Source organism: Cydia strobilella, chromosome Z, assembly GCF_947568885.1.
Source record: "Cydia strobilella chromosome Z, ilCydStro3.1, whole genome shotgun sequence".
Taxonomy (NCBI): domain Eukaryota; kingdom Metazoa; phylum Arthropoda; class Insecta; order Lepidoptera; family Tortricidae; genus Cydia; species Cydia strobilella.
In genome coordinates, this window is record NC_086068.1 from 31638854 (window position 1) to 31661670 (window position 22817).

Below are 22817 nucleotides of genomic sequence, written 5' to 3' on the forward strand. Positions count from 1 at the left end.
ACGTTCCTATATCCAGTAATCCCGATCTCTGCTTTGTGCAAATTCGGTCTAAACATGATAAAAATAATAAATTCGATATCTCATGTTTAGCGCTGCCTGTAATTAACAGCAATTTGCCACTACAGCCTATCGATGTGTCGAACGTTAAGTGGCCACGTAATAAAAAACTCGCCGATCCTCATTTCAATCAGCCCGGACCTGTAGATATTTTACTTGGCGGTGACGTCTTTTGGACTTTGGTTGGAGGCGAGCAAATTGATTTAGGGCACGATACGCTTATTTTGCGCAAATAATCAAAACTAGGTTGGTTAGTGGTCAGTAAATACAATGAATTTTCAATGTATGACGATAAGTCGTTCAATTCTTTTGTACAATGCAATCACTTGTACACAAGTGATAAGCTGGACGACTCGCTTACTAAATTCTGGCAGCTGGAGCAAGTGCCCCAACCTAGTCAACCGTTTACCGATTTAGAGGCGGAATGTGAGCATCATTTTGTCACTCACACTTATCGTGACGATAACGGTAGGTTTCACGTGCGTTTGCCATTAGTTACGGAACCCGATTGTTTAGGTAACTTGCATCGCTTTGCTAAAAAACGGTTCTTTGCATTAGAGAAACGATTTAAACGCAACCCTGTTTTGAAAACGGCTTACGAGCAATTTATAAATGAATATGCCGAATTAGGCCAACTCTCTGTGTCCGATTCTGACATTCCGGACCCTTCTTTCTTTGTGCCACATCATTCTGTGCAAAAGCCCTCCAGCGAATCTACGAAGTTAAGGGTCGTGTTCCATGGAAGTGCCCCCACCACGTCTGGATATTCTATAAACCACCTGCAGATGGTTGGGCCGACGATTCAAGATTCGTTATTTAATATTCTCCTGAGGTTTCTTACTTACAAATATTTTTGACTGGGGATGTCGCTAAGATGTATCGGCAGGTCCTGGTTCAGGAGTGTGACCGCGATTTACAATTAATCCTTTGGCGCTCCAATGGGAACGAACCTTTAAAAACTTTAAGACTCAACACGGTCACTTACGGATTTGCAAGTGCTAGTTTTTTGAGCACACGCTGTTTGTGGCAGTTAGGCGAGGAATGTGCAAATGAAAAAATTAAGACTATCATTCAAAATGATTTTTTTGTGGATGATTTATTAACAGGGTCAGACACAGAGGAGAAATTACGTTTCATTAAGGATTCGGTTGAGCGTGCGCTAGCAGCTGGTTGTTTTCCCCTGCGCAAATATCGCTCAAATTTATCGTCAATTTTGCATGACTCACAAAACGCTAGTGAAGATAAAGGTAGCTTGATCATTAGCTCGTCGTCGCATACGCTAGGAGTGGGCTGGGACTCTGAGGCAGATATCATTCATTTTCCTACACAATATTCTGCCAAGGACGGCCACCCTACGAAACGTTCAATTTTATCGGACTGGTGTAAAATATTTGATCCCTTAGGCCTCCTGTGTTTGCTCACGATTATACCTAAAGTTTTAATTCAAAAATTATGGATCGAAAAAATTGACTGGGATGTTCCCGTGCCGAGTTATATAAACGAGTCTTGGCAGGACTTTGTTAACGGGTTAACGTCTTTAACTTCGCTCCAAATACCTCGTCATGTTCTTTGCGACTCGCCGACGCATATCGAGATGCATGTATTTTGTGACGCAAGCTCAGTTGCATACGCGGCCTGTATTTATTTAAAGTCCACTAACGAAAAGGGCGATATTGTAGTCAGGTTGCTGTGCGCAAAGGCCAAGATCACACCGGTCCAGGTTACGACTACTCCTCGTTTGGAATTATGTGCTTGCCTTCTAGGCGCGCAGCTCGCGTCAGCTGTTTCTAGGACGTTGCGTTGCCAGATTGCGCAGAAATTATATTGGACTGACTCGTCAATTGTAATCGCATGGCTTAAAACGAATCAAACAAAATTACAAACGATTGTTGCCAATCGCGTGGCTCATATTTTAGAACTCACCGATGGCAGTGAGTTTCGTCACGTTCCAACCGCTTTAACCCATCTAGAGGGGTCGAAGCGCGTCGCTTGCCTGATTTGCACATGTGGTGATCCGGGCCATCTTTTTTGTACGAGCCACAGAATAACTGGCCTCAGTTTTCCTCAAACTCGGAGCTCGATTTGCCCGAGCTAAAGGTTAACGTCGCGATTACTAACGATTCGCAAAAAACTGATGTTATCGATCTCGATCGATATTCGAAACTTAAACATTTACAACGTGCGGTAGCTTATATGCTTAGGTTTGCGCATAACTGCCGTCGTTCATCAAATAAAACTACGGGTACGGGTGTGCTACAACCTGAGGAGCTCGAGGTCTCTTTTAAAAAATTGGTCGCTTTGTCCAAGCCGGCTAGTTTCGCCCTTGAATTGAAATTGTTGCGTGACAAGCAACCTCTAGGCCCTAAAAACCCTATTTTATCGTTGAATCCATTTTACGATGAAGACGACAAGCTTCTCAGAGTTGGTGGACGTCTGTCCTCCTCGTTTTATCCATTTGACAAACGCCACCCAATGCTTTTTCATGCCAAACATAGACTGACTAGACTGCTGTTTCAACAGGAACATATCCGTCTCCTGCACGCTCCTCCTCAGCTGCTTCTGGCTGCCATTCGCGAGTCGATGTGGGCCGTATCGGGGCGCACACTTGCGCGTACCGTATCGCAACAGTGCGTTACCTGTCGCCGCGCAGCTGGCAACACTTCTGCTCCTTTGATGGGCGCTCTGCCCTCTCAGCGAGTAACGCCTGATTTTCCTTTCATTAGTGTCGGCGTAGACTTCGCTGGACTTTTATGATTACTGACAGGCATGGCAGAGGCTGCAAAATAACCAAATGCTATTTAGCAATATTTGTTTGTCTCCGATACAAGTGTTTGCATCTGGAGGCAGTAAGCACGCTGTCGACAGCTTCATTTATTCTTACGCTGCGACGCTTTATCTCTCGCAGAGGACGACCTCGCGAGATCTTTTGCGACAATGGACGCAATTTTGTAGGAGCGGCCAAGGAAATTAGCGATTATCTTACTTCAAACTCAGACACGGTTTGCAATTTTGCAGCAAATGAGGGAATACAATTTAAATTCCAGCCGGCATATGCTCCTTACTTTGGTGGTTTGTGGAAAGCAGGAGTCAAATCGGCCAAATTTCACCTCAATCGTATCAAAGATAGATATAACTCCGTAATAGATGAATACAGTCTAAGGAAAAAACGTGCCTCGAAAATCAAGAAAATTTGATTCTCGAACAGAGGGCGCCACTAGTTTTGGCCTACTCTCGTATAGAGGGCGTTGACTGTTTCGTTTGTTATTTATAATTTTAACGCATATCAGTGAAAGAACATGGGTCAAAATCATGTAAAATAATTAATGCAAATAAAAAAATCATTTATCCATATTTAAATACATTTGAACGTATTTTTATAAAACTTCATTTTTAGTTTTAAAGTATGTCGATAGATGGCAGTGAATTTACAGCGGTTACAAAACTTACTATGACAGTACCGCTCTATCTTATTTTATCCTCTTTGATCGTATATTAGGTAACGCTCATTTAACATATGAAGAATTGGCAAGTCTCTTTAGTTATGTGGAATCTATCCTTAACAGTCGTCCTTTATGTCCTTTATCGTCCTCACCAAACGATTTCCAACCCTTAACCCCAGGTCACTTCCTCATCGGCCGCGCGCTCACTTCGTTGCCGTCGCCCCACCTCGCGGATATAAACCCAAACCGTTTAGATAGGTTTCAGAGGCTCGAGGCATTTATACAGCACTTCTGGCGACGCTGGCAAATGGAATATGTCTGCGAGCTCCAGCAACGGACGAAATGGCGTTTTCCAGGACGAGCTCTTCAACTGGGTGACCTGGCCCTAATCAAGGAAGAGAATACTCCCCCAATGCACTGGCGGCTCGGACGAATCGCCAAATTGTTTTCTGGCGCTGACGGGATTTCGCGAGTAGCCGAAGTTGCTACTGGAACGGGCACCTACAAACGAGGTGTGAAATACCTCTGCCCTCTGCTGGACGAGACCCATGAAGCCTTGAAGGCTGACGCCTCCAAGGGCCCCCAGGATGTTGTGGCTCCTACCAATGGAGGGGATGTGGCGAACATACACCGCTAAACCAGTTGGCCCATCTACCGCTCCCCCCGCCGCCTATAGACGCCGTGCGAGCCACTTGGCTCTGAGATACACGCTCGTGTGCGCGTCATACACGCAATATATTTGTCTCATACATACATTTAATCTTAAGTACCTTTGTGGAACCAGAATTAGAAGCTGTTTTTAAGTATCTGCAATTTTTATTTAATACTCAAGACTCAAAGCTTGAACAAACCCCTTTTTAACCCTTTTAGAGGATGAATTTTGAAAAACGCTGAAATTACATTTCTTGTATTCTAATAATATGCCCATGTACAATTTTTTAAGTCCCGCACTAGATAAAATTTTTGATCTCCATACAAACTTTCAACACCTTTTTCACCACCTTAGGGGATGAATTTTCTAAAACGCTGTAATTAGTTTTCTTGTTTTTTAATAATATATCTTTTACCCAAGGTTCGAATTCATAGCTTAAAATAAAACGAACCCCATACAAACTTTCATCCCCTTTTTAACCCCCTTAGGGGTTGAATTTCTCAAAATCGCTTCTTATCTCTTGTACACATTATAAATGTAACCTGGTGTGCAAATTTCAACTTTCTAGCTTTTGTAGTTTCGCCTGCGTTGATGAATCAGTCAGTCAGGACGTGCATTTATATATATAGATTATAACAACATATTTACACAGCCTTACAGTTTGCACCAAAGCGCTGGCAAATTTATACATGCAAATAGCAAAACAGTACATAATTATTTAAATACAATCAAATTGAAGTCATGCAAATTTAATAATATTAATTAAAAATGAAATTGTATGTGCAAAGTTTCATAGTATGAAACATTGCACATACAATATGAAATTCATACACAACACACAATCCAACACGTAGTTTTAAAATGAGAACGAAACTTGTGTGAACGAAAATTCGGTCGAGCTTGCTGCGGACTTCAGTGGGAAGAAGTAACTGACATGTTACATACTTAATTTGACATTTGTAATATTAGTAGGCAAGCATTTACCTATATAATGTTTTAGTATGTTAGGTACCTACTAAAACATTTGCTCTCGTTATTTTAGATTCAAACATTGGTCCTGTTTTAAAGCAATAAACGACTAACTGGAATTATATTACTTTCTGAACTGTGTTCAAATAGTACATTACCACAGAGGCCGGGATATATACGGCCGAACGTAGTGAGGCCGGATAGTTATGAGGCCGACAACCCCTTTTCACGCCGATGTATGTATAGTGCTTTTCTCAAACATGCAATGAAATAAATAAAGAAATCTCCACGAAATCAAAGTTTTAATTCTAAAGAAACTAAAAGTAAAGTAGGCACAAAATATAACTACCACCTGTACCTATCTTTGTCACACGTGTCGTATATTCTACACATGCTGTTAATCACTTTAATTTATTACACAAATGTTCAAAGGTATATTTATGTATCTTTGATTTTTCGCCTTGCATCCTTCTGACTGTAGTTTTAGTTTTAGCCACATAACTAAGATTACATCGTTTTTTATGTTGATATTATGCTTCACATACATCGTTGCCTTAAACATGGAGTATAATTAACAGGTATTCATTTAATATTTTCGTCGGAACTCATATTAAATAACACAATAAACGACGCACAATAAATCCAATAAAATAGAATTACAGATACACAATGAAAAATGTTCAACTTTACCTCCAAAACGATTAAAAAAACACGAACGCGTGTTTGAGTAGACATTTTTACCGCTAATATTTAAATGAAATATAGTTTGTCAAAGGACTGTCTCATTTCAAACATAGACAGAGATAATCATACTATCTTTGTCTTACACTGGTACTAGCACCCAAAAGAAAAGGATGAGTATAGTTTTTTTGTTCTTATTTACTGACAAACTGGTTTGACCAACTATATTTTAAATCTGTATTTGTAGGTAAATTTGCAATTAAATATTATTGGAATTTGTTAATAATGTTTTATTTATATATTTTTTGTAAATTCGATACAAATAAAACTGAAAAATATATTAATTATCGTTTATTGTTTTTTTTTAAAGGGGTATTGGCAGAATGTCATTCCGAACCATAAGCAAATATTGGTTATAGTTTTTTTTTTGGCTGAATGCCATGATGCTGTGTCACAAATATATGTGAAATGGAAATTAAAAAAGAGCCACTTCCCGGCCTAGGCCTGCAACTTTGTATGAAATTTCATTACAGGCCCCTCGTCTAGCCGCGCCGGAGTCGTGATACTTCCCAGCCTAATATAAAGAACGTAATATCAATATTACATAGCATGTTTGAGAAAAATATATTACCTACTATTTTAGTCAGAATAAAATTACCTATGTTAATAAAACTCGTAAATTTGGATATCACAACAAATTTAAAATCACGTTAAAGCAGTGTATGTACGAGTAGGTACCAAAATAATTAAAATAGTTTAAGAAGAAATAATAGGTTCAGCACAGTAAAATATTTATAGGTTGTAAGAAAAGCCGAAAATGGGCGATCTGCGGAAATAATTTGTGTAGTTTTGAAAATTGGTACAGTTATACCTTGTGGTGTACAGATGAACATACTAAAAGTCCTCGGGGGTGGGGATTGTGCTGAGGGTGTAGGGGGGGGGGTGAAGGTACCTTTTTCAGATTTTTGCCTATATCTCGAATATCCTCCAAAACGATAACTAATGCAGGGCCGGGTATCTACAATAAACTACCTGATAGCATTAAAATATTGAAAATGACCTGACATTCTATAATCAGTAAAAAAAATGGTTGACCACAAAAGCTTTTTATGACATGTCAGAATATAATAATAATGTCACCCGTTGACCACGAACGCTGTAAAGAGTTCGAAACGTCGGGATGTATTATAAATTCAATATACGCGATATAATCCGTTTTCATAGTTTTATTTCATGAGTAACTATCGCGGTAACCGAAGACAATATTATATAATAATAATGATTTAATCTTAATTTAATTTTATATTTTGTATTTTTATTAATTATTGGAAATTTGAAATGTGTTGACTATTTTTATATTGTATTATTTTACTTTAATTTAATTAATGATTATTTGAATGAATTTAATATATTATGTAAATCCAATTATGACGTGTAATATGAAATATTATTATAAATAAATGAGTATGAGTATGAGTATCTGTACGAATAGCGTTATAATTACTTCGGACAAAAGATTCTACCTAAAAATTTCTACAAATTAGGTCATATTTTTACTCTACGGTCAATACTTTACGAGTTACAGGATGTTTAAATTAACAAAGAGATAAAAAATAGACTATTTAAGAAAACGTCGTTTTTCGTCATCATTACTCAAATTTTTCGTTTAGAATCAGCAAGCTAAGTCGCCTTCTGATCAATTATAAAAATAACCGGCCAAGATCATGTCGGGCCATGCTCAGTGTGTGGTTTCGTACTTCCGTAGTTACCCGCCCGGCAAAAAATACTTTTTGCAAAGACTCAAAAATGGCTTAACCGATCAGGATTGCTATAGTTTTCCATGAAAGTCTTAATAAGCTTTACTTTCACGATTTTTCATCTCTTTGTTAACTTAAACAACCTGTAGCTCCTAAAGTATTGATCGTAGAGTAAAAATAAATATAACCTAATTTGTAGAAAATTTTATGTAGAAACTTGTTCAAAGTAATTATAATGCTATTCGTACAGATATTCGAGATACAAGCAAAAATCTGAAAAAATATACCTTCAACTCCCCCTACACCCTCAGCACAACCCCCACCCCCGAGGACTTTTATAGTCCATGGGCCAGCCAAGATATCGGTATAATTTGGGGGTACCAAATTTCCTTTTCACAGCAGTTAGATAGATTTATTATGATGTTAAAAACCCATGATTGCCATCTCAAAATGGTAGCTAAATAAAATGGCCGCCAATCCAAGATTGCGGATATTGAGTTTTAAAAAATCAACCATAACTCGAGAAATATTTATCCGATTTCAATAATTTTTGTTTTAAATCATACCTCTATATGTGTGCTTGAAATGTTGTTCTATATATTGTATCAATAAAGTCAACCGTTAATTAGTAATTAAAGAAATATTAAAAAAAAACAAACATTTTTTTTGTGATACTTTTTTTTGAAATCAGATTTTTACAAAATATCTGTTACAATACAAAAAACTTTTAAATGAGGAAAATATAGTATTAAATTACCTTTAATTTGACGTATAACTTGTATGGGTCTGATCACTGAGAACACATGGAAACATGAATTTGATTTTACTTCCGTTGAAATTCACCCTTGACTAAATAACTGCGTACAGAACAAAAAGCTTCACATAGAAGTAGTAGAGTACAAAAATTATGTTTTTAGTACATTTTAATAATTTTAGCCATAATTTAGTTAGAGTAATTGTAGTATGACAGTAATATTAATTTTGATGTTACAGGTAAAAACTAGTATTCGGTTTAAATAGTAATTTCTTCAGTGAAAATGTGTTCGGCTACAAATAAAATACAATATACAAATAATATATTTTAATAATTTACAAGAATAGTAGCAGGGCTTCGTTTCTTTTCGTTCATAAACCCGGGAACGAAAAGGATTTCGGTTCCGTTTGTGGTTACCGGTTAAAGAACTGTTCTATTTAGATAACGTTGAGATGCATTCGCCTTTCGTTTTTGTGGAACGAAATTAACCGGTTAAATAAATTGAAAATATCGAAGTAAGATTGAACGAGTAAGTTATTGCTATCTCTTTCACGTATGACAACGAGTTTAACCGAGTCTCCGAAAGGCTGCAGTAATCGGTAGTATATCGTTACCCGCGAACCGTAAAATTCCGTTCACTCTTCTTACCGGTTAGAAGATAAAACGTAATTTTTTAGTTCATCATCATCATCATATCAGCCAGAGGATGTCCACTGTTGGACATAGGCCTCCCAAAGAGTGCCACAATGACCGGTCTTGCGCCACCCGCATCCAGCGGACTCCCGCGGCCTTTACCAGGTCATCAGTCCACCTTGTCGGTGCCTACCCACACTGCGCCTTCCGGTACGTGGTCGCCACTCGAGAACCTTTCCGCCCCAACGGATATCGGTTCAACGTGCAATGAGCCCCGCCCACTGCCACTTAAGTTTAGCGATTCGGAGGGCTACATCGGTTACTTTGGTTCTGCTGCGGATGGCCTTATTTCTGATGCGATCACGCAGAGAAACTCCCAGCATAGCCCTCTCCATTGCCCTTTGGGTGACTTTGAGTCTTCTTATGAGGCACACAGTAAGGGGCCACGTTTCAGTTCCATATGGCGTCACTGGCAACACACACTGGTATAGAAGACATTCGTTTTGAGACACTGCGGAATATTGGACATATAGATGTGCCGTAGCGTAGCTTCCCAAACGCTGCCCATCCGATCGGATTCATCGATTAACATCTTTCTCCAAGTTGGACCTACCTAACTGGACAGGTACATCCTAGGTACTTATAATCGTCTACATCTTCAAGTGTAAAGTCTCCAATAGTAACGGGAGCTGGTTCTACATGGGCATTTGACATGATCTTCGTCTTGTCCATGTTCATCCTCAGATTAACTCGCTCGGAAGCTTTACTAAGGTCATCGAGCATCATACTCAAATCCTCTATGGTCTCAGCCAAGACTACTATATCGTCCGCAAACCGAAGGTAAGTGATGTACTCGCCGTTTATGTTGATGCCAAGCCTTCCCCAGTCCAAAGTCTTGAAAACTTCCTCTAATGCAGCGGTAAACAGTTTAGGAGAAATACCATCCCCTTGCCTGACTCCCCGCTGCAACGGAATAGGCTTCGAGTTCCGGTCCTGGAGTCGGACTGACATAGTATAGTTCTCGTACAAACACTTCAGCACTTCGATAATCCACTTGGCACCTCTGGAGAGATTGTAGTACAGCCCAGGTTTCGATCGAATCGAAGGCTTTCTCGTAGTCCACGAACGCTAAGCAGAGAGGCAGGTTATACTCCTCAGTCTTCTGTATTGTTATTTTGTGTTTAAGTTTTTTGTGCTTTAGTTATTGTATATACTGTTCCGGTAAGTGGATGCATGCCGCAACTCAATCAGGCGATGGCACACCATATCTAAATTTTAATTGTGTACAATGCGACAACTCTTTTAAAACGCAGAGAGGCCTCAATATTCATATTTCCAAAAAACACCGTCTATGTATCAGCCAAAATGATGCCGTTTTAAATTTAGACCCACCCTTATTGACCACCCCCCTTTCTGACCAACCAAATTCCATCCCTTTCCATTCATACCTTAGCGAACTTAAAAATAATGTGCCCGTTGTTAAAAGAGTTCCGCGCGGCGCCAGGATCACAGTCGCTAATCACCTTTCAGGCCTAATTATAAAATGTGTGGAAAATAATCAAATTGATGATTGGCATAATCTTTTCCTTTCTTCATTCAAAACCCTTCATGCCAAAAAGGATAAGACAATTTCTTTAACACAAAAAATCAAAAACAATTGCGTTTCGAATACAATTCCACACATTTCTCGACCTTCTGGGTGCGCCTCATCCACTTTCAATAGAACTAAATTAATTGAAAGTAAAATTAGCGACGGCGATCTTAAAGGTGCCGCTCGTCTTCTTTTCACAAATGACGTGCTATCGCCAGATACTCCTGATACCCTCTCGGCTTTACGTTCTAAACATCCCCCAGCTCCTTCAGTACCACACTTGTTTGCCCCACCTACATCTGACCGGGCCTGCCTCCAAATCGAAGACAGACGTTATTGACGCCATATTTTCTTTCAAAAACGGTTCGGCGGCCGGCCTGGATGGGATCTCGCCCCAACATTTGAAGGATCAAATTTCTCATTGTGCAGCTTATCAGTTCCCTTACTAAATTAGTAAATTTTATGTTTTCAGGCAAAATTAAAACTGAAATCCTCCCTATTCTATACGGTGCAAACCTGATCGCCCTAACCAAAAAGGACGGAGGGGTGAGACCCATTGCTGTGGGGTCTACTTTACGACGTCTGGCATCAAAAATTGCGGTTAGACACGTTAGATCAAAATTGCAGTCCCTTTTTGAACCAATACAGCTAGGTTTCGGCACGAAAGGTGGGTGCGAGGCAGCCCTCCATGCCCTAAGGACCTACCTTTCACTCAATGATTGCGAAATTGTAGTCAAAATTGACGTTAAAAATGCTTTTAATTCGGTTAGTAGGGACACTTTGCTGACAAAGGACAAAATTCCAGAGCTATACAATTACCTTTTCTTGTGCTATTCAAACTCATCTAAATTAATGTACAAGTCACATGAATTATCTTCTGAGGTTGGCTGTCAGCAGGGTGACCCTCTCGGGCCAGCAATTTTTAGTTTGGCTATAAATCCAATTATTAAAAATTTAAAATCAAAATTCAATGTCTGGTATTTAGATGACGGAACCCTAGGAGGCGACGTGAATACTGTGCTCTCTGATTTGTCTTTTATTAAGAGTAGTTTCGAAAATATTGGTTTAGAACTGAATTTCAGCAAATGTGAACTCTTTATTCAAAAATCTTCTTGTTCTTTGGCAGACTTACAACCCAAATTTGACGATCTGGCTCCTGATATCAAATCAGTAGACAAGTATTCTCTTTGCCTCCTGGGATCTCCTATATTCGAAGAATCTTTTCCCGGTTATATTTCTAATTTTTTTTTTTTTTTTTTTATAGAAACTTTATAATAAATAAAATTACAATAGTATAAAATTAAAACTAACCTATTAAACCTAAACTGTATACACTTAGTATATATATTTCTAATTCTATAACTAAATTCAAAAGTCACACGAATCGCTTACTCGAAATTAGCCCTCATTATGCTTAAATTTTGTCTTTTCGTCCCTAAATTTACATATGTGCTCCGTTGCTGTCCTTTTTGGAAACATCAAAATTTATTGTCGCCTTTAGATGATTTGATCAAAATTAGTTTAGAGACGATTCTAAACATTCAGCTAAGTGAGCCTTCCTGGTCTCAAGCGTCCCTCCCTATTCGGTTTGGAGGTTTAGGAATTTGCAAAATTTCCAGTGTGGCTTCCCCAGCCTTTTTGGCGTCCACTCGTAGCACGTCTGGTCTCATAGGAAATATTTTAAGGGCTTTGCCCACAAACTGTGAGATTGCGGGCTTTGAGGACGCCAAAAATGCTTTTAAAATTGCTTGCCCGGGAAAAAATTTTCCAGACAACCCAAATTCACAAAGGAGTTGGGATAATGTTTACTGTGATTTAACTTACAATATTCTCCTAAACAACTGTACAGGTCCAGACCGCGCGAGGCTTTTGGCGGTCGGAGCCCGGGAAGCAGGTACATGCCCATCCTTCGCCTAATACTGGTACTTTCTAGGATCCGGCCTCCCTTAGACTGGCAACTGGTTTGCGACTCGGGGTTTCGGTGTGTACGCCACACATATGCTCTTGTGGCACGGACGTGGACCGACTATGCACCATGGATTATCTTGTCAAAAAAGTGCCAGCCGTTTTTCAAGACATGCGTCGCTTAATGACATAATCCGTCGATCTCTTGCCACCATCAATGTACCCGCTCTTCTTGAGCCGACTGGCATTATCAGAGATGATGGCAAGAGGCCCGATGGGATGTCCTTGGTTCCTTGGAGCTTGGGACGGATGCTACCTGCGTAGACACACTGGCACCGTCCCACCTCCAACGGACTAATGTAAAAGCGGGCGGAGCGGCGGAAAGCGCCGAAATTTTAAAACGTAATAAATATAAGAGCCTCGGTAGAGAGTATCATTTCGTTCCATTTGGAGTTGAAACTCTAGGTCCATGGGGTCCCAGCGCGCATAAGTTGTTTGCAGAAATCGCGAAGCGTCTGGTTGACGTAACTGGTGACCGAAGAGCTGGCGGCTTTCTCGCACAACGTATCAGCATTGCGATACAGCGGGGAAATGCCGCCAGCATCCTTGGTACAATGCCTCAAGGGCCTATTTTAGATTTAAGCTAGTTATTAATTTCGTTTACGTAGTACCACTGTATATATCTTGTATGTAAATAAATTTGTCAATTATGTAGATAAGGAACAAGAACGGCCCTAATATCGATCCCTGCGGTACACCCATAAAGAACAATAAAATGAATAGGATTTTTAATGTGATTTTTTTAAACATTGTCTAAAAACACACTGTTTTTGATACTCGATTGCTGTGGAGAATCTTACATATATTATACGAAATCTATATATTTGGGTTCGTCTTTGCTTTGACGTCTCTTAAAACTGGTCAGAGATTTTAATTTTAAAGTAATTAACACAAAAGTTATGGCCAGAAACCAGTTTATCGAGCTCAGGTTTTTTTTTGGCGTAAAATTTATCAACTTTGATGCCAAATATCTCGAAGACATTGAGCTTTGAAGTAAATATGTGATACTATATTGCTTAAAGCCGTTGCTGTTAAATAATATGATAAGGTAGAAAAACAGTAGAAAACTAAGGGATTCAGATCGAAGGTCATTGGGGCCAGCGAGCCCCTTAAGACCTAAGAGACATTGACGTCCTATGTTTTTTTAAAACCACCGCACCGCATCCTCTCGAAAAGGGAGGACAAATTAACACAGACCGTGGGGAATTTGAGAACTAGCAAAAAAATTGGTTAAAATGATACGGGAGTAATTAAATATACATTCTGTACATGACGCCAAACCTCGAAATTCGCGCGGCCCGTACCATGTTCGATCGGTTCGATCGTATACGATACGCATATCTGCGTCCTTAGCAAACCGCACCAAGGTCGTGATTTGGTTTAATGGTGTGTTCGTGGTATGAATTTTGGCATAGCATTGATTTCAAACATATCAAAACAGTTGGTACATATGTCAAAAGGAAAGGAACCTCCACCCAGACAAGTGCTCAAACCCACCTCAATTCCTAAACGCCCGAATCCCTCAACCCCCAGCCCCCCGACACCTCAAAACTGAATCCCTCGAATTCTCAAACTCCACCAAAAAGGATTACCGTAATGTGAGTAACTACTTAAGTAATTTCAGTTACAAATTGATTATCAATTGCCATTACAAAGTGGTGGGTAGAAATATCACCTACGCAAACAATCGAATATGATTTGATAGCACGTCTTAACCTATCTAGTACTTCAAGCACATTCGAAAACGATTATACTATTCTTTATGTTCAGCAATATTTCGTAAATTTGAATAAACTTACTCGAATTCTTCGGCCGTTATGTTCAATACTGAAATAAAATATTGTCCAACAGTACATAGATGGTCGGAATTTATGCCGGAGCACGTGGCTGGTAGGAGAATTATGACAGGCATTTCGATGTTATATCGTATGCCTTCGCCCGTGTAGTTTTAGAGCGTACTAGTAGGTATACCAATTTTATTTACAGCCTATGTAGCTACTATTTATTTTATGGAAACCGACTCCAAAAAAATAATATCTCATCTGTTTTCAAAATAAGACCGTATTTATTTAATTTATCATTGGAATCAGTAATATTAAGGTCATAACTTTTTGAATGAGGAATATTTATTTCATCTCTCATACGTACTCAGAAAATAGAAAATAATTAACAGTAAGTAGTCATTGTTTATTTGAGAAGCGGATTGAGTGAGAGTGCTAAGTTACCCCTAGAGTTGAAAATAGTTATTTGTTATACAAGGGTGCAAAGAGGTATTTTACCCGCGAGTGTTTCAACACACGAGAAGTAAAATACATTTGCACCCGTGTGTAACACACAACTTTTCCCCTCAATATAGCCAGGAAAGTGCAACATCCACAGCCGTCGTTAGATCATCTTCATCACTGGAATCACTCATTTATTACGATATTATAACAGAAAACTGGAAGTTGTGTATTTTTACGTGTCGGAGTCGGTGAGAAAATTTTTGTTGAGAATGTTGACGTTTCTGACGATGCGTTTTGAAATTGCATCGACTCAACTTGTGCGTTCAGAATTACATTCAAAATCATTTAAAAAAACATGTTTCGTATGGAATTTAAGGTTTATGACTTAAAATCATTAAATAAAGCTAAATTTGTTTTTTTTTTTAAATTCTCAAGCCATTTATTTAATGATAATTAATATCGAACGAACCATTATTATGAGCGATTTACGTTTTGTTATCTGTCAAAAGCTACTTAAACAAGCTCCATCCAAGGTCAAATTACTTTCCCCACTAGTGTATAAAATGCGTTTTTCTCCGCTTGTTTTAAAGAATAAAAGACGGCTTTCCGAGCTAGTGAGGGGAAAAAAATATTTATATATTGTTGCACATATGGAAGCGAATTGAAAATCAGTTGGGTCTATGGTTTTCTGTGACCCAATTTTAAAGAGATTCCTTAATGATATCTTGTTTAAAAAAAGTCAAAGACAGCATTAAAAGTGGACCAAGTAGACAGTGTTTATAATCCCAAGCGGAGGTAAGGCTATAAATTTATTTTATTCACATACTTCAACTAATTAGATATTCCAATATAAGAGATTGTATTTTTGTAACACGTAATGAAAAGCAACTCAGAGGAAAATTTTAATTAATTTTAATTTATTCGATTGAATAGTTGTCCATTAGTAGTTGTATTGGCAAGGAACTTTTCCTTGGTCAACGAAATACTCAACAGATTCGTATTTATTTCTTTTGCATCCATGGTGGGTTAGCAGCGATGTCATACCATGAATAAATGAAAATAAATATATTGAAAAAAATTATTTTTAAGAAAAAAAATACCGACTTCAATGGGGGATGCCGCTGAAAGTAAACTTATTGTTGATGGTGCACTCTTAGATTCCAGACAATGAAATGAAAAAGACAGCATCTTTTGCCTAATTATGTAGAAAAGGAGGTAAAACGACGCACTTTTCTAGTAGCATTTCGTTTTTGTAAGGGTCGCAGTTCTAACCTAACCTAACCTACTTTTCTGATAGCATTTCTTTTTTGTAAGGGTCACAGCTCTAACCTACTTTTCTGATAGCAGTTCTGTTCTGTGAGAATCGCAGTTCAAAACCTACCCACCCACCTAACCCACTTTTCTAGTAGCATTTCCGGGTCCGAGTCTGGGTCCGGATCCGAGTCCGGGTCCGTGTCCGACTGTCCGGGTCCAAGTTTGGGACAGAGTTCGGTCCGGGTCCGGGTCCGAGTTAAGGTCCATGTTCAGACCCGGGTCCGAGTCCGGGTCCAAGTTTAGGTCTGGGTCCATAAGGAAGAAAACAGATCGCCAAACGTGAACTATGTGTCATTGAAGAGTTCCATTCTGATCATCATCAGCATTTCCACTTCATCAAATGTCACTTTTTTAAATGTAAATGCTGGATTTGTTGATGAAAATACAAAAATCACTATATGTATGCCTTTCACATTTGAGGAGTTCCCTCTGTTCCTCGTTAGTCTCATCATCAGAACTCGAGCTTGACAAAAATATGTCTTAAAAACTTAAGTTTCTTAACAAACATAAAGAAGAGGACAAATCGCCAAACCTAAACTATGCATCATTAAAGAGTTCCATTCTGATCATCATCAGCAGTTCCACTTCATCAAATGTCACTTTTTAAAATGGAAATGCTAGATTTGTTGATAAAAATACAAAAATCACTATATGTATGCCTTTCACATTTGAGGAGTTCCCTCGATTCCTCATGGATCCCATCATCAGAACTCGAACTTGACAAAAATGTTTCTTGAAAACCTAACTTGCTTAACAAACATAACGAAGAGGACAAATCGCCAAACGTGAACTATGCTTCATTGAAGAGTTCCGTTCTGATCATCATCAGCAGTTCCACTTCATCAAATGTCACTTTTTAAATGTAAGTGCTTGATTTATTGATGAAAATACTAAAATCACTATATACCTATATATGCCTTTAATATTTGAGGAGTTCCCTCGATTCCTCATGGATCCCATCATCAGAACTGCTTTTTGACAAAAACGGGACCAACCTGTATGTATATACTTATAATAAAAAAAAGAATTTTCAAAATCGGTCCAGAAATGTCGGAGTTATGGAGTAACAAACATAAAAAAAAATAAAAAATACGAAAAAAAAAAACATAGAACCGAATAGGGAACCTCCTCCTTTGAAATCTTGAAGTCGGTTAAAAAGTAAATAAGAATATGTTCTGTCCCCGTAATCACGTGTTGAAAAGTTAGAATTGGAGACACGTAAAAGGTGTAAGGGGAATTTTGCGGACTTATTCGAACATGTCTGATAAAATACTCACGTTTCTGGAGGGTCGGCAGACTTGTTATCCTTAGTCAAAGGTCGAGAATCAAACAGGAGCCACTTGATAACATGAGCTTGGAGGCCAGCAAGCAGTGACCTGGTACCATTGCGAGGAGCTGCCAGGCCGTACGCTAAAGGCTGGTCGGGTGCTCTCATTATAATGGGCGACCTGACCCATTCTACTCGCGGTGGGCACGATGCCGTGCCAAAAGTAGTTACGCGAAGTTCCTGTAAAAGTAGTTATTTTCTGAGATTTTTTCTACGAAAACTACGTACTTAATTGAAAATTCTAATTTTAAATTTCAGATTCAGATTAAATATACAGTGTGGAAAAAATTAATGGGCCCTGGAGGAAAAGTTCCTTAAAACCTTAAGTTAGCTCAATTGACTTAAAGTAAACATTCTATTATTTTTAAAAAGAAACAAAACTGCATTCAAAGATTTTTTTAAATTCGCTTGTCTTGCCCGGAAATCGAACCGACTAAATTTTCCAAAAAATAAACACTCGCTATTTTATTCTACTAATCGATTTCTCCAACACTCGTCTGTCTTACAAAATATCCATACAATCGAATAATAAGTACTCAAGAATATTTTTAAGACAAGCAAAATTGAAGAAAAAAAGAAAAATCTTTGAATGCAGTTTTGTTTCTTTTTAAAAATAATAGTACATTTCGATGCTAGTGCGGAAAGTATGTCATTACCTCACGAGTACCGAGATGTCTTGCCACGAGCCGTAGGCGAGTGGCAAGACTCGGGATGAGTGAAAAATAACATTTTCGCACGTGTATCGAACGACGTTTTTTAATACAGTTGCGAAAAAATAAGAAAAGCAACAAGTAAGGAATGGAATTCGAAACTTATATATTATTAATTCTGTGACATTATTGACATTGACATTATGAAGAGGTGTTTTTCTAGCTTTTATTCGACTAGAATAGATTTCGTTATTATAGTTGGTCAAACCAATTTGTCAGTCAGTAACAACCAGGAAAATTATACCCATCCCTTTCTTTTGGGTGCTAGTACTAGTGTAAGACAAAGATAGTATGATTCTTTCTGTCTATGTTTGAAATGAGACAGTCCTTTGACAAACTATATTATTGAACCCAATTCAATGAAAGTTTTTTTTTTCAAATGGATGTTCTATAAGACAGAAACAATTGTAAATATTGAAACATTGTACTATTATTACCTAAATATCGTTATTTACGATTATTTGTGTATCATATATTTATAAAAACAATATCGAATGTTGCCTTTGGAAACTTAAAACATTCTTGCAGTAAGAAAATACGCCTCTTCTTTGACAGGGGTTCCGTTCCATTCAGACAACTTATTAAGAACGGTTTTTCAACATTAAAAAATAAACGTGTTATAATACTTATAATGATGAAGAGGTAAGTAATAAAATATGAAATATGCATATTTTTCGTATTCTTACATTAACAGTATGTTTTTATGTTAATTAGGACGTTTAAAGTAAACTAATATTAACACTCATTAATAAGTAGTCATGAATTGGAATAAGTAAAAATTTAAAAAAATTGGAAAAGTAAAAAGCACTAGTTCGCGAAAACCAACTTTCCGCACGCTAAACAGCCACGAAAAGTAGCACTTTTTGAGCAACTGTATTAAAAAATAATGTTTCCTTTAAGTAAAATGGGTTAACTTAAGGTTTTAAGGCACTTTCCCTCCAGGGCCCATTAATTTTTTCCACCCTGTAGATGCTCTTCGAACGTAAGACACGAACGATGAAAATTAAATAAAGAACTTTTAAAAATATGAATAGCTCACAACTGCCAGCTCCTCAGTTATCGGGTTTCCTCCAACGACGCAAGGTTTCGTACCAGGCGATAACTTGTTTCGCGGATACAACACCCGTTCTGAAATAGATCACTGTATATACATTAACATTTCTTGCATGTTGCTGAACTTAAACTCAAATAAAAATAATAGTTTTTTTGTACATTGACTTTAATATTCTTTGATTCAGGCGCTGTAGTCAGAAGAAAATATCTCAGAGGTTTTTGAAGATTGGGTACTGATTTATGGAGATACAAGTAGTAAGAACCAGCAGCATTATCCACATTAAAAATCTAATACAGCGTTTACTTATAATATAAAAATTAAAATAGGTAATGAGTATTTTGTCAACTTCTTCTCTATTAACTATTGACTCGTGTTAAACAGCTCAAGGAATGCACCAGTACACGCAGTATCGAATGATAATAGTTAGACAGCCATTAATAAATCCATAAAAATAAAAAATAATTTTACCGTTTCAGTACTTAGGTATTGGGATTTGTCAACACGAGACCTATCCAACGACAAGTCACACCATACAGTTAATCGAATAAAATTTAACAATATTATACATTAAAAAAAACATAAATTTTTAGTCAGGTTGACTTATCTGATTAAAAATTTGGTGGCGAATTGCATAGTTTATGGTCTGTCAAAAAAAAGTAATTATGTGGTTTTATGAAACCACGATGCAAGTGACTTATTTCGGATTGTAGGCATTTAACTGAAAATTTTCGGAAAATCATTCGATTTAGGGTATTAAAATCGTGTTTTTAACAATAAATATTGTCTTTTAATTATCATACAAAAGCTCACCCAACGCCAATGTAATTCAGCTACTCAACACGGAATGTCGCTGTAAATAATTATTAATATCGCTTACTTAGCGATGGAAGTGGTACGGGTGCCCGTCATCAGGTCAGATTTTTGAGGAAATGGTGGAGGCGAGGAAAGTTTTTAAAAGTAGGCTGAAATGGTGCCAGAACCATCAGGATCAAATAATTATGGATAAACTTGCTTCGCACCACTCTAGTTCCGACTTTAGCAGTTTTTGGAAAACTACCAATAAGTTAAGTTCATCGCATAGTCTCCCTGTGAGCGTTGATGGCGTTGCCGAGGCGCAAGCGATTGCAAACCTTTTTAAAGAGCATTTTCAAGTAAAGTCGCCGCTTGCACCGACAGCTACTGGCATCGCTGCTGAGCAACGTCATGGACCGGTTCCTACCCTGATTAAAGCAGACGACATTCGTGTTGCGCTACGAAAGATGAAAAGGGGGAAATCGCCGGGCCATGACGGGCTTAGTATCGAGCATTTAAAACATGCTGGAGCGCACTTTCCCAGAGTACTTGCTTTGCTTTATAACTTGTGCCTCGGCCATTCCTACCTGCCGCCAGCACTCATGCGCACTTTAGTAGTGCCCATTGTTAAAAATAGAACAGGTGACGTATCGGATAAATCGAATTACAGGCCTATTTCGCTGGCTACAATAGTGGCGAAGGTGCTTGACAGCGTGCTCAACACACATCTAGACAAGTACGTGCGATTACACGAAGCTCAGTTCGGTTTTAGGCCTGGGCTTTCCACGGAAAGTGCAATTATACTCAGGAATGGTATTATACTCAGAGGAAGACATCAGTTTTTGGCTGTTTCTTAGACCTCTCAAAGGCGTTCGATTTAGTCTCATACGACATCTTGTGGGATAAATTAAAACTTGCTGGAGTACCTTTAGACCTTGTGACCATTTTGCAGCATTGGTATGGTAACCAAATCAATATTGTAAAGTGGGCAAACGCACTGTCTTCGCCGTATGTGCTCGAGTGCGGGGTAAGGCAGGGGGGACTTACTTCACCTAAGCTATTTAATTTATATATGAATGCACTGATTGAGGAGCTAAGCAGTGAGCATGCGGGGTGTTTTATAGACGGCGTTAGTCATAACAATATTAGCTATGCCGATGACATGGCGCTGCTGGCTCCATCGGTCGGTGCACTCAATAGATTGATTAGCATTTGTGAAAAGTATGCTCTTTCTCACGGGCTCGCGTACAATCTGCGTAAGACGGTGTATATGATATTCAGGGCTCCGAGCACGGAAGGCCCGGATATGTCACTACCTGTAATACTAAAGGGAGCTCCAGTTAATAGAGTTAGTCAGTTTAAGTATCTAGGCCACTGGGTAACAGACAATTTAAAAGATGATGTAGATGTTGAACGGGAGCGCAGAGCGCTGGCGGTTCGGGCGAACATGCTCGCCCGCAGATTCGCGCGGTGTACACCTGCAGTCAAAACTACGCTCTTTAGAGCATACTGCACTTCGCTGTACTCGGCTGCACTGTGGGTGGACTGTACGCAACGGTCGCTCAGCTCTCTGCGCGTCCAGTATAATAATGCTTTCAGGGCGCTGCTGGGGTTGACACGTTTCTGCAGTGCATCGACCATGTTCGCGGAAGCACGCGTAGATAGTTTCAATGCTCTGCTGCGGAAAAAGATGGCATCGCTTCTGAACAGAATACGTGACAGCCCAAACAGCCTCCTGAAGACAATAGCTGTAAGGAATGAGTGCTCAGTAATGCAACACTTAATTAAAAATACGTTGTCATTAGTGAGGTACGAATACTAACATAGTTTTTAGGTTTAGTTTGTAGATTACTAACAAAAATGGATCTTGTTATCTAAAATATAAAAACACTTACAAAACAATACAAAATACATATAAACAAATTATAAAAAACCTAACCTAGGGTGCCGCCAGCAGCGGGGCAGGGCCCCAGCTGCCGGTGGTCAGGGCCGCAGAGAGAGGAACCGGCGGACTATCCGCGCCGTGTCCACCACCACCTAGCGAGAGTCTCTCCAGGTGTTGGTCGAGACTCTTCGCTATGAGACCGTTCGCTGAAACGACTATCGGGACAATGATCGTCGAATCAACATCCCACATGGCGGTTATCTCGTGAGCCAAGTCTAGGTACTTACTGGACTTGTCCTTCTCGGCTTTCACGAGATTCTCATCATGGGGGATGGTGATGTCGACGAGCACGGCCCGGCGCTGCGATCGATCTATTATTACAATGTCAGGCTTATTGGCTACAATAGTCCTGTCAGTGATAATAGATCGATCCCAATAGAGCGTGGCACGACCATTCTCGAGAACTGGCACAGGTAAATACTTGTAGTACGGTACTTCGCGGTCCACAAGGCCGTATAGAAGAGCAAGCTGCTGGTGAATAATCCTGGCTACGAGATTATGTCTGTGCAAGTACTCGCCGTTAGCAAGATAAGAACAACCGGAAATGATATGCCTGAGTGACTCTCCGGGACGGCGGCATGCCCGACAAATGTCGACCGTACCGTCCTTCAGGATATATTTCCGATAGTTGTTCGTCATCATAACTTCGTCCGCAATTGCACAGGCAAAACCCTCGGTTTCTCCGAAGAGGTCCCCGAATCGTAACCAGTTCACCGACGCGAGCAGGTCATCGGGTACCATGAGGGCCTTGTAGAACCGCTCTTGTAGCACCTTACTCCCCCATACCGCCCTGCGGCCCGCAGTACTTTGTACCACAGGTTTGTGCCAGTTCTCGTTTGCCAAGGAGAGCGGCGTGAAGCTCCTGTCCACTGCCACCACATCACGATGCATACCACACTCGTTGTTAAGGAAATAATTCCTGAGATTGCACACCTCGCGGTTGTGGAGATC

At 39.1% G+C, this 22817-nt stretch overlaps 1 protein-coding gene and 1 long non-coding RNA gene across 5 annotated transcripts in view; both read right to left on the bottom strand.

Moving 5' to 3' along the window:
* The window catches only part of LOC134754504 (uncharacterized), a 579708-nt gene that overhangs the window by 494979 nt on the left and 61912 nt on the right, over nucleotides 1-22817 (bottom strand). The window lies entirely within an intron of this gene.
* The window catches only part of LOC134754351 (inactive ubiquitin carboxyl-terminal hydrolase MINDY-4B), a 209799-nt gene that overhangs the window by 172895 nt on the left and 14087 nt on the right, over nucleotides 1-22817 (bottom strand). For all 4 annotated transcript variants that reach the window (XM_063690637.1, XM_063690638.1, XM_063690636.1 and 1 more), the window contains exons 2-3: nucleotides 19115-19203; nucleotides 17316-17545 (exon numbers count right to left, since the gene is read on the bottom strand). In XM_063690637.1, the coding sequence (XP_063546707.1) occupies nucleotides 17316-17545; nucleotides 19115-19203 (319 nt within the window). The remainder of the gene's footprint in view (nucleotides 1-17315; nucleotides 17546-19114; nucleotides 19204-22817) is intronic.